At 38.8% G+C, this 13263-nt stretch overlaps 1 protein-coding gene across 3 annotated transcripts in view; it reads left to right on the forward strand.

Annotated features, from left to right (window-relative positions):
• The window catches only part of ZNF484 (zinc finger protein 484), a 34212-nt gene extending 25660 nt beyond the window's left edge, over positions 1–8552 (forward strand). For all 3 annotated transcript variants that reach the window (XM_001147475.6, XM_003312175.6, XM_520696.8), the window contains one exon: positions 3792–8552. In XM_001147475.6, coding sequence (XP_001147475.1) covers positions 3792–6115 — 2324 coding nt within the window. In that variant the 3' untranslated portion in view covers positions 6116–8552. The remainder of the gene's footprint in view (positions 1–3791) is intronic.
• The last annotated feature ends 4711 nt before the right edge of the window (positions 8553–13263 follow it).

The following is a 13263-nucleotide window of genomic DNA, read 5'->3' on the forward strand; positions in this document are numbered from 1 at the left end:
ATCGTGCCACTGCACTCCAGCCTGGGCAACAAAGCGAGACTCTATCTCAGAAAACAAAAACAAAAACAAAAAAAAAACCAAATAATACACATATTTTGTGCTCAGCTTTCACTTACTCCTTGAATTTGACCTATTGCAGCATACAACCTCCAGAAATTCAGAGAAACCTACATTAAATTACATGATAACTGAGGCTTTTACTCTTGTACATTAAAATGCAAAGTTTCTGTAGAAAATAGTGAAATTAAATTCCTGAATTTGTGTTATTAGCAGAGGCGGTCGTTTTGCTCTATTTCAGAAAGATTTTAAAATTTTTCTTTTAGGAGCAATTCAAAGGGCTAGAAAAACTAATTGGAAAGAGAGGATAAGTGCATGAAATCTTGAAAATTTCAGTCTTTGTGCATTACACTTTTGTTAACGTGCACATCTATGCCAATTCAAATATAAATATGAGTGGTTCAGAGTACCTTTTTGTTGTTTGTTTTTAAGTTAAAAGAGAGCCTCTCTAGAGTTGTGGTGAAATTTGAAATTAGCTTTTAAAGCAGAGAACCCCAAATGATTACTGAAGAACAATGAATTTTTGATAGAAACAAAAGATCAGAAAAAGGAAGCTTAAATGGAGAAAATGAAAAGACTGTATGTTTGGGTTCATTGATAAAATAGACTGCAGTGACTAATGGAAAGATGTGTGTTAGTCCCTTTTCAATGGCCATAACACCGGGCAACTCTGTTTCCATGGCCGTTCAGGGACAAAGTTTCTAGAAAGTCATTGTACCACCATCCCCTAGGGCAAGGGCTGACAAATTTTTTGTAAAGGCACAAAAGTAAATAGGCTTTGTGGACCATATGGCTACTGTCACAACTGCTTATTTCTGCAGTTGTAGCCCCAAAGCAGCTATAGACAATACATCAATGTATGGGTGTGGCTGTGTTCCAATAAAAACTTTATGGACACTGAAATTTGAATTTCATATAATTTTCATATGTCATGAAGTAGTATTCTTCTTTTAATTTTTTGACCATTTAAAAATGTAAAATACATTGTTAGCTTTTGGATAGAGGCCTGGATTTGGCCCAAGGGCTTCAGTTTTCTGACCCCTGCCCTAGGGCATTGCCAGCTTCATAGAACTGGGTGCTGCCAAGTTGGAATATACTGGTGGGAAAAGAAGAGGTTTGTAGGAGACAAACCCACTTTCTTAAGACATTGGCCTTATCACTTCCACTGATGAGTGAAAAAGAGTTACTCAGTGCCACCTAGTGACAAATGAAGCTGAACAAACCTAGTGTTGTGAAGCAGCCATGTGCTTGGCTACAAGCTTAATATTGTGAAGGAAGGGCACAGGTTTGATGAACAACTTTCAGTCTTCTCTTCTGATGTCTAGTTCTTTCCTGTTATGTCTTCTACCAGATGCATTTATCACATCAGTACCCTAAACCAGGGATGAAGAATTGAACCATAGGCCAGACACGGTGGCTCACACCTGTAATCCCAGCACTTTGGGAAGCTGAGGCAGGCAGATCACTTGAGGTCAGGAGTTTGAGACCAGCCTGGCCAACATGGTGAAACCCCATCTCTACTAAAAATACAAAAATTTGTATTTTTACAAATACATGTATGGCGGCACATGTCTGTAGTCCCACCTGCTCATGTGGCTAAGGCAGGAGAATTGCTTGAACCCGGGAGGCGGAGGTTGCAGTGAGCCGAGATCGCGCCATTGCACTCCAGCCACTCCAGCCTGGGTGATAGAGTGAGGCTCCATCTCAAAAGAAAATAGACCAATTGTTACATAGAGTTGATTCAAGGCAAACACAGATAAATGAGAGAGGCTATATAAATATAACAAATGTATATAAATTTTTCTGTTTGGCCAAGTTAGGATGACTAAGATATCGTAATTTTACTGTAAACATAAATACATTGGTATTTAGGGCACAGTGGATCATAGGGAGAAGAGAAAACAGGAAGATTGTGAGGATTTACAGATTAAGGAAAAGAATCTAGACTCAGAAATACTTCTTTTCACAGAGTTTATCACTTTGTTCTTCTGACACCTCACTCACCATGTAGTTCTACTACATTTGCACTGAATTGCAATCTCTTCTTCCCCAATTACTAAACATTTGATTTGGGCAAATTTAACTAAACTCTTCTGTGGCTCAGTTTCCTCATCTGTAAACTAGAAACAATAATAATACCAACAGCAAAGGGTTGCAATAAAGTGCTTTTTGTTTTTGTTTTTGTTTTTGTTTTTGTTTTTAAGAGACAGGGTCTTGGCTGGGCTTGCTGGCTTACGCCTGTAATCCCAACATTTTGGGAGGCCGAGGTGGACAGATACTTGAAGTCAGGAGTTTGAGACCAGCCTGGCCAACATGGTGAATCCCCGTCTCTACTAAAAATACAAAAATTAGCCAGGTGTGGTGGCATGTGCCTGTAGTTCCAGCCACTCATGAGGCTGAGGCACAAGAATCCCTTGAACTCAGGAGGTGGAGGTTGCAGTGAGCTCTGATCATGCCATTACACTCTAGCCTGAGCAACAGAGTGAGACCCTGTCTTAAAAGAGAAAAAAAAAAAAGAGAGAGAGAGAGACAGAGTCTCACTCTGTCACCCAGGCTGGAGTGTAATGGTGCGATCAGAGCTCACTGCAGCTTCAAACACCTGGGCTCAAGTGATCCTCCTGCTTCAGCCTCCTAAGTAGCTGGGACTATAGGCATGTGCCACTAGGCCCAGCTAATTGTTTTTTCATTTTTCTGTAGAGATAGGGGTCTCACTATGTTTCCCAGGCTGGTCTCAAACTCCTGGGCTCAAGCAATCCTCTCATCTCAGCCTCCCACAGTGCTGGGATTACAGGCATGAACCACCACACCGGGCCGTGATAAAGTTTAAGTGAATTAATATAGAACTTAGAACAGCACATCTAAATGATATTGTTTATCATGTTATAAATGTTAGTATTAATATTATTACTCTACATCATTGTATTACATATTATATATAAATGAGTTATTATACCTATATATTTATGTATATTTAAAATACTTATGTACATTTGTTATATTTATATAGTCTCTCTCATATCTCTGTGTTTGCCTTGAATCAACTCTTTTTTTTTTTGGAGATAGAGTTTCGCTCTTGTTGCCCAGGCTGGAGTGCAATGGCAAGATCTCGGCTCACCGCAACCTCTGCCTCCTGGGTTCAAGTGATTCTCCTGCCTCAGCCTCCTGAGTAGCTAGGATTACAGGCATGCACCACCATGTCCGGCTAATTTTGTATTTTTAGTAGAGATGAGGTTTCTCCATGTTGGCCAGGCTGGTCTTCAACTCCTGACCTCAGGTGATCCGCCTGCCTCAGCCTCCAAAAGTGCTAGGCTTACAGGCGTGAGCCACCACACCCGGCCTGAATCAAAGGTCTATTGTACTTTTATTTATTTATTTATTTATTTTGGAGACAGAGTCTTGCTCTGTCACCCAGACTAGAGTGCAATGGCGCAATTTCAGCTCACTGCAACCTCTGCCTTCAAGCCATTCTCTTGCCTCAGCCACTTGAGTAGCTGGAATTACAGGCATGTACCACCACGCCTGGCTAATTTTTAGTAGAGACAATATTTTGAGTGTTTTTTAGCAGAGACAGAGTTTTGCTATGCTGGCCAGGCTGGTCTCAAACTCCTGGCCTCAAGTGATCTGCCCGCCTCAGCCTCCCAAAGTGCTAGGATTACAGGCATGAGCCACTGCACCTGGCCTTATTTTCTGTTAATTGTTCTTTTTGTCAGTCTTATCTTTTCTTTCCTTTTTAGATGGGGACATTGGTTTTGGACCTTTACAACAGAGGATGTCTGAAGAAGTTTCTTTCCAGTCTGAGATTAATATTAATCTCTTCACAAGAGATGACCCATATTCCATTTTAGAAGAATTGTGGAAAGACGATGAACACACAAGAAAATGTGGAGAAAACCAGAACAAACCTTTAAGTCGTGTTGTCTTCATTAACAAGAAAACACTAGCTAATGACAGCATCTTTGAATATAAGGACATTGGGGAAATAGTTCATGTAAACACGCACCTGGTTTCCTCAAGAAAAAGACCCCATAACTGTAACTCGTGTGGAAAGAATTTGGAGCCTATCATAACCTTATATAATAGAAACAATGCAACAGAAAATTCTGATAAGACTATTGGAGATGGTGATATTTTCACTCATTTGAATTCTCATACAGAAGTGACTGCTTGTGAATGTAACCAATGTGGGAAACCTCTGCATCATAAGCAAGCTCTCATTCAACAACAGAAAATTCATACTAGAGAGAGCCTCTATTTGTTTTCTGACTACGTAAATGTTTTCTCCCCGAAGTCACATGCCTTTGCACATGAGAGTATTTGTGCTGAAGAAAAGCAGCATGAATGCCATGAATGTGAGGCAGTCTTCACTCAGAAGTCCCAGCTTGATGGCAGTCAGAGGGTTTATGCAGGAATATGCACTGAATATGAGAAGGATTTTTCCCTCAAGTCAAACCGTCAGAAAACTCCTTATGAGGGGAATTACTATAAATGCAGTGACTATGGAAGAGCCTTTATCCAGAAGTCAGATCTGTTCAGATGCCAGAGAATTCATTCTGGAGGAAAACCTTATGAGTACAGTGAATGTGAGAAAAACCTCCCTCAGAATTCAAACCTTAATATACATAAAAAAATTCATACTGGAGGGAAACACTTTGAATGTACTGAATGTGGAAAAGCTTTCACAAGGAAATCAACACTAAGTATGCATCAGAAAATCCATACAGGAGAAAAACCCTATGTATGTACTGAATGTGGGAAGGCCTTTATCCGGAAGTCACATTTTATCACACATGAAAGAATTCATACTGGAGAAAAACCCTATGAATGCAGTGACTGTGGGAAATCCTTTATTAAAAAATCACAACTCCATGTGCATCAGCGAATTCACACAGGAGAGAATCCCTTTATATGTTCAGAATGTGGGAAGGTCTTCACTCACAAGACAAATCTCATTATACACCAGAAAATTCATACAGGAGAAAGACCCTATATATGTACTGTGTGTGGTAAGGCCTTTACTGACAGGTCAAATCTCATTAAGCACCAAAAAATTCATACTGGAGAGAAACCTTATAAATGCAGCGACTGTGGAAAGTCATTCACCTGGAAGTCTCGGCTCAGGATACATCAGAAGTGTCATACTGGAGAGAGACATTATGAATGCAGTGAATGTGGGAAAGCATTCATTCAGAAGTCAACACTAAGTATGCACCAGAGAATTCATAGAGGGGAAAAACCATATGTTTGCACTGAATGTGGTAAGGCCTTCTTCCACAAATCCCATTTTATTACACATGAGAGAATTCATACTGGAGAGAAACCCTATGAATGCAGTATTTGTGGGAAATCCTTCACTAAGAAATCACAGCTCCACGTACATCAGCAGATTCACACAGGAGAGAAACCCTATAGATGTGCTGAATGTGGAAAGGCTTTTACTGACAGATCAAATCTCTTTACACACCAGAAAATTCACACTGGAGAGAAACCTTATAAATGTAGTGACTGTGGGAAAGCCTTCACTAGGAAGTCAGGTCTCCATATACATCAGCAATCCCATACTGGAGAAAGGCATTATGAGTGCAGTGAATGTGGGAAAGCCTTTGCAAGAAAATCAACACTAATTATGCATCAGAGAATTCATACAGGAGAGAAACCTTATATTTGTAATGAATGTGGGAAATCCTTCATCCAGAAGTCACACTTAAATAGACACAGGAGAATTCATACTGGAGAGAAACCCTATGAATGCAGTGACTGTGGCAAGTCTTTCATTAAGAAATCACAACTCCATGAGCATCATCGAATTCACACAGGAGAGAAACCATATATATGTGCTGAGTGTGGAAAGGCCTTCACCATCAGATCAAATCTTATTAAACACCAGAAAATTCATACTAAACAGAAACCCTATAAGTGCAGTGACTTGGGGAAAGCCTTAAACTGGAAGCCACAACTCAGTATGCCTCAGAAATCTGACACTGGGGAAGTAGAGTGCTCCATGCCACAATTATGGTGTGGGGACTCAGAAGGTGACCAAGGCCAACTTTCTTCTATCTAGTTAGAATTATGAACATCTGGATCATATAGCTGATGTGTAGTTACACATATGGGGAGACACTTTTGAGAGTGTTTAAGCAATGTATAGTGGCCATCTTTGGTTACTTGATATTGGTGTTGTCAAGCTCCTGCAAATAATAGTAAATGTGCAAGGAGATGATTGGCAGTCTTTCTTGTTTCACTTTTTGGGCAAACAGTTTTATAAATTCATGGCTGTTGAGTTTTTCATGTTCTGGGTACCACAACTATTCAATATTGACCCCAAAAAATTCATAATGAGTAGTATGATGAGATAATTTTACATTGTCTAAGCAGCCTAAGGACACTGAGATCAAGGCAAAGGGAGGGCAATTTAGGTCTATAATGAAAGTGAATCAGCAGTTTTTGTGAAAACACTAAAGACAGAAAGAAAGGACTCTACTTTTTTAAAAATTTTCTTTGGGAAGTCACCATTATTTATTGTTATATCTGTTGGCGTATGCTGGGGCAGCAGTTAGCCAAGAGGTCTGAAATTGCTCTTTGCCTATTTCTCAAAAGTCTATATTATTACCTTAGAACTGGCCCTATGATCATGGAACTTAGATACAGGGACCCAGGTCTAGATAGCAGCACTTTAGATCCTCAGCTTTCACCACAGAAACCTGCACTTTTTTGATGTTGTTGTTACCAACTCCTGTTTGAAAAATAGGACAAATTAAGAAAATGGATATCAAATCCTAAAATTTTTTCCCACTAATTTTGTTAGTACATTCTCTACATGTTCGTTACTTGCTAGATTACCATGAGACACAAGCATCTTGAATTTTAGTTTGTGTCCTTAGAAGATAAAATGTAGTTGAACATTTGGAAGACTTCTCCTTTTATCTCCTCACAATCTCTACAAACTAATCTTAATTAATTTTGTTTTTCAAATTCTCTGTATTTGAATAGACTTTTTTGTCTTTTCTTCTATCAAATACTGAAAGAACTGTGTTGTAATTTTACAAATAATTATGAATTTGTCTCCTTTAGAGCTACTAATTTTTGCTTTATATATTTTGTCTTTGATTTTACATACAATTTAGAATTGTTGTAATCTTGCTGGTTAATTGACACATTATCATTATTAGATGTTTCTTTTTATCTCTAGTAATTTTTTGCCTTAAATGTACTATGTCAGATACTAATATACATATGGATTAAAAGCTAATGTAAATTAGTACTAACATTTCTGGACAAGGGGAGAAGTTATAACATTATAATTTCATTTATTTGTCTCTCATATGGTATTAATTTTGTATATTTGGATTCTGTACATGGTGAACACAGCCAATCATTATTTGAGTCAATATCCATTTAAATTAACCCACATATTTATCATTTTAATTACTTTTTTATTCCTTCCTGTCCTTTAAGTTTTCCTCTAGAATTATTTTGCTTCTTACTGAAGAACACCCTTTAGTATTTTACTGTGAGTTTGGTGGTGACAAATTGTTCTTCATTTGTTGGCAGTGTTTTATTTTGCCTTCATTTTTGAAGGATACTTTTACTGAATATAGAATTCTAAGTTGAAAGTTGTTTTCTATTAGTATTTTGATGATATTTTATTTTGGTTTGTCTTTTATTGTTTTATTGAGAAGCTTTATATAATTACCTTTGCAGGCAATCTGCTTTTCTGTCTCCTTTGAAATTTATCTATTTGTCTTTGTTTTTTAACTGTTGCACATTGATATGCCTAGGTGTAATTTTTCCATGTATTTATCCTCCTTGGAGTTTATAATGTTTTTTAAATCTGTGGTTTAGTGGTTTTGGGGTGTGTGTGTGCACGTGTGCGTGTAGGTGTGTGCACATGTGCATTTGGGGAAATTCCTAGCTATTATCTATTCAAATTATGCATCTGCCTCATTCTCCTTCTCTGTTTCTTTTAGGGATAGCCTTATTACCCAGTTCTGTTGGCCTGTTTTCTAATGGTTATTTTTCTTGAATTTTGCTGATGTCCTATCTCCTCATATGGTGATTTTTATATCACTTGCCAGACAATATATATTAAAATTTTAGAGGTAATAAGATGGTCTGGATAATATCTTCTTCCAGAGAGGATTTGCCATAGCTTCTAACATAGCTTCTTAGGCTATGATCACTAGTAATCCCTGATTGCCTTTATCCAGTCATGTATTAAGATTATTTGAAACTGGGCTTGAGTCTCTGGAAGACTCATCTTATTTTATTATATGTTCAGAATGTGAACATCTAAACCTTATTTCTAGGATACTTTTAGGACTTAGGAGTTTAGGAAGTACATCAGGCCCCTCCTCTTTGGAAAGACTTGAATTCTAGTATTTCTCCTTCGGTCACTTGAATTTGTCAAAAATTCTCTCCAGCCTCTCTTGCCCAGTATTTGCTGTCAGAATTAGCAAATATCTCTTAGTAATAAACAGTTTCAGACATTATGTCCCAAATATGAGACTTTATGTCTTGTCTCCAATTTTATTCCTGCAGTTTCTCACTGCCGTGGTAGCTTTCTTATGCCTTCAAAAAATTAAATGTGTTTAATATTTTCATTCACCTTTTTTAGTTCCCAAAGGAAGTACTAGTCTGTACCACCTACTCTGCCACTGGCAGATGTTTTTAATTCGTTGAGATAGCTACTTGTATTTAAGAAGTATCAAGACCAAAAATATATTTTCTTAATTTCCAAAATTACTGACTTGTAAATGAAAATGCTTAGATTTGCAGCATTACTTTATTCCAATCTTTTGTTGCTAAAAGTCTTAAGGCATTCACCCATTTGTTAAAACCTTTACAGCCAGGCGCGGTGGCTCACTCCTGTAATCCCAGCACTTTGGGAGGCCGAGGCGGGTGGATCATGAGGTCAGGAGATCGAGACCATCCCGGCTAACACGGTGAAAACCTGTCTCTACTAAAAATACAAAAAATTAGCCGGGCGTGATGGTGGGCACCTGTAGTCCCAGCTACTCGGGAGGCTGAGGCAGGAGAATGGCGTTAATCCAGGAGGCGGAGCTTGCAGTGAGCCAAAATCGCAGCACTGCACTCCAGCCTGGGCGACAGAGCGAGACTCCATCTCAAAAAAAAAAAAAAAAAAAAACCTTTACAAACTTTGATACGTAAGAGAAAATTACCTCTGGTGGTTTCAAATTTTATTGTGGTAGCTGCCAAATTTAGCAAATGGAAGAGATTCACTAAAAGCTTCTCAGATGTCTTTTTTAATACTATGGCTTTTCCTTTGTACAATTAATAGAAAATGGGGTTAATGAAGACTGGTATAGAGTCCCAGGGTTTGAAAAATTAACTTAGTAGGATAACTGAGATAGTGATTCTCAACCTTTATTCTCAGGCACGTTTTAAAAAATAGAATGTTATACTCCCAAGAAAAAGAAGAAACTATAAAAAAGCTACTTGACCTTTTGTCAACACAGTATTAATCTCTAGAAGAAAGAAAGACTTTCTTCTGTGAGATTTCTTGCGTCTCAAGGGGCACTTGTGAACTGATTGAGGAATAAATGGTGGAAAACTATAAGTGAATTGGGAGAGCTAAATGTTAAGTAGAACTCAAAGGTCAGTATAGATTGGAAGCATGTGGAATATAGACTTTACTAGGGAAAACACTGTAGGTTAGCCGTATCTTTTTTATTTATTTATTTATTTTTCTGAGACAGAGTCTTGCTCTGTCACCCAGGCTGGAGTGCAATGGCGGGCAATCTTGGCTTACTGCAACCTCCACCTCCTGGGTTCAAGTGATTCTCATGCCTCAGCCTCCCAAGTAGCTGGGATTACAGGCATGCACCACAACGCCCAGCGAATTTTTGTATTTTTAGGAGAGACAGGGTCTCGCCATGTTGGCCAGGCTGGTCTCGAACTCCTGGCCTCAAGTGATCCACCCACCTCATCCTCCCAAAGTTCTGGGATTACAGGCATGGCCCAGCCAGCCATATCTTTTTATGCCAGCACTCTATTATAGTTCATTTACAGCAAACTATTTTAAGACAGTTTTACAGTTTAAATATTTTAATAAAAATGCATTTTATTCTATTTTATTAATTTTAATTTTTTTTTTTAGTGACAGGGTCTCACTCTGTCACCCCGGGTGGAGTGGTATGATCATAGTTCACTGTAGCCTTGAACTCCTTGGCTCAAGCAACCCTCCTGTCTTATCCTTCCAAGTAGCTTGGACCACAGGCATGTGCCACTACACCTGGCTTTTTTTTTTCTTGAGACAGAGTTTCCGCTCTTGTTGCCCAGGCTGGAGTGCAATGGTGCAACCTTGGCTCACTGCAACCTCTGCCTCCCGGGTTCAGGCGATTCTCCTGCCTCAGCCTCCCAAGTAGTGAGGACTACAGGCATACACCACTACGCCCTGCTAATTTTTTTTGTATTTTTAGTAGAGACAGGGTTTCACCATGTTGGTCAGGCTGGTCTCGAACTCCTGACTTCAGGTGATCCACCCGCCTCAGCCTCCCAAAGTGCTAGGATTACAGGCGTGAGCCACTGTGCCCAGCCCTTTTTGTTTTGTTTTGTTTTTTTGTTAGAGATGAGGCCTCACTTTGTTCCCCAGGCTGGTCTCAAACTCCTGGTTTCAAGCAGTCCTCCCACCTTGGCCTCCCAAAGTGCTGGGATTACAGATGTGAGCCACAGCACCTAGCCAAAAATGCATTTTAAATTAATTTTTAAAAAGTGAATCATACTGTGTATTCAGAAAATATACGAAAACATACACTCAAACATTTACGTATGCATCAGATAATTCATAAGGGAGAGTAATTTTCTGTTTGTACTGAATGTGGGTAGGGTTTTCTTTACAAGTCATACCTCATTACATATCAGAAAATTCATGCTGGAAAGAAACTTTATGAATATGATGACTAGGAAATCTTCCACTGAAAAGTTAATGACCTGAACATAGTAAATTCACACATGAGAAAAAATAATTCAAATCCCATTATACACTAAAAACACAATTTGGAGAACAAAGCCTATAAGAACAGTGACTGGAAAACACTTCACTTGGAATATATCAGAAAGTTTCTACCAGAAGGAGACAGGGTTAAGAGCAAATGTGGCAGTAGCTTCACACAGAAATCAGGTTTTAGTATTCTTCAGTATTTACACGAGTGAAATTGTATTTCTTGAAAGTGAGAAAGTCTTTTCACAGAAGTCAGAACCAGTTTTAAATTACTCATACTACAGAGAAGCCCTGTGATTACTGTACATTATATATTGTATATGGAAAAATCTTCATCCGTGAGTCACAGCTTACTGTATACCAGACAAGTAATTGTTAAGAATAGGTTTTGTAAGAATATATCATTTTATTAAATGCCATAAAATTCAAATAGAGAAGAAGCTCTATTTGATACATTGGAAAAGGTCTTCCTATAGAAGCAGATTTCATAATAAATATAGTTCATTTTGTTTACTGATTTAACTTCACGCCCATGTCTCAAACCAGTGGAGAAAAACAGACCATCCAACACTTTCCTTTCTATTAATATTTACGTACACACACACGTGCATATATATATAACTTGGCATAAATGTGACTTTATTTATTTACTTTAGAGACAGGATTTCAATCTGTCGCCCAGGCACCCAGATGGGAGTCCAGTGGCACAATCCTGGCTCACTGCAGCCTCGACCCCTGGGCTCAAGTGATCCTCCTGTCCTAGCCTATCGAGTAGCTGGGACTACAGGCACACGCCACCACACCTGCTAATTTTTTTAGTTTTTTAGAGACAGGGTCTTGCTATTTTTCCCAGGTCAGTCTCAAACTCCTGGCCTCAAGCAGTCCTCCTGCCTCAGCCTCCCAAATTGCTGAGATTATAGGCATGAGCCACCCACACCTGGCCTAACTGTAACTTTTATAATGTATTTTATGTCTTCTTGATTTTTGAACTTCCATTCATAGCAATTCCAACCACTCCAACAGTCTGTCAACAGATAATCAATTGGACAAGGACAATCATGCCCTTATGTACTAGAAATTATTTTTTTCTGTAGCATATGCTTGTAGGAGTGGGACTGATCAAATGGTATGTGTTATTTTATTTTAACAGATGTTGCCAGATTTCTTTGTCCTAAGACTGTAGCTTTTTATGTTTCCAATATTAGTGTATAAATATACCTCTTTCCCCCACTACAAGTAGCTGTTACTCTTTTTTTTTTTTTTTTTCTGAGACTGAGTCTTGCTCTATCGCGCAGACTGGAGTGCAGAGGCACAATTTTGGCTCACTGCATCCTCTCCCTCCTGGGTTCAAGCGATTCTCGTGCCTCAGCTTCCCAAGTGGCTGGGATTACAGGCGCCTGCCACCATGCCCAGCTAATTTTTGTATTTTTGGTAGAGACAGGGATTCATTACGTTGGCCAGGATGGTCTCAAACTCCTGACCTCAAATGATTCACCTGCCTCGGCCTCCCAAAGTGCTGGGATTACAGGCGTGAGCCACCGTGCCCAGCTGCTGTTACTCTTTAACCTTGAGAAATTTTACAAGTTCCAAGTGATAACTAATTATAATTTGTATATAAATATGCCTCCAAATGTGTCTTGGCCATTTGAATTTGCTATTCTGCAAATTGCCTTTATAAAGCATTTATTTATACATTTCTCTTTTTGGATTGTTTATCTTATTAATTTAAAACAGCTGTTTATGTTAAAGGGAGTAACTCCTTTTTTAAAAAACATCCATTCCTTGTCTCGACTTTGCATGTGATATTATCCCGTTCACATAATTTTATTTTCTACATGTTTAAATGTGTATTCTTTTACAGTTTCTGAATTTTTAATCTTAAGCTTCACATATAATATTTTAAAGTGGTCTTCTGTATAGTTTGTGTATCTTTTGGGAAAATGTTGCTTTGCTGAACCAGCGTGCAATCCCCAAACTCCTCTCTCACTGCTTTATCTTTTTTTTTTTTTTTGAGACGGAGACTCACTCTGTCGCCAGGCTGGAGTGCAGTGGCGCAATCTCAGCACACTGCAACCTCTACCTCCCGGGTTCAAGTGATTCTCCTGCCTCAGCCTCCTGAGTAGCTGGGACTACAGGCACCCTCCACCACGCCCGGCTAATATTTTGTATTTTTAGTAGAGACGGGGTTTCACCATGTTGGCCAGGATGGTCTTGATCTCTTGACCTTGTGATCCACCCGTCTTGGCCTC

This window comes from Pan troglodytes, chromosome 11 (genome assembly GCF_028858775.2).
Source record: "Pan troglodytes isolate AG18354 chromosome 11, NHGRI_mPanTro3-v2.0_pri, whole genome shotgun sequence".
Taxonomy (NCBI): Eukaryota; Metazoa; Chordata; class Mammalia; order Primates; family Hominidae; genus Pan; species Pan troglodytes.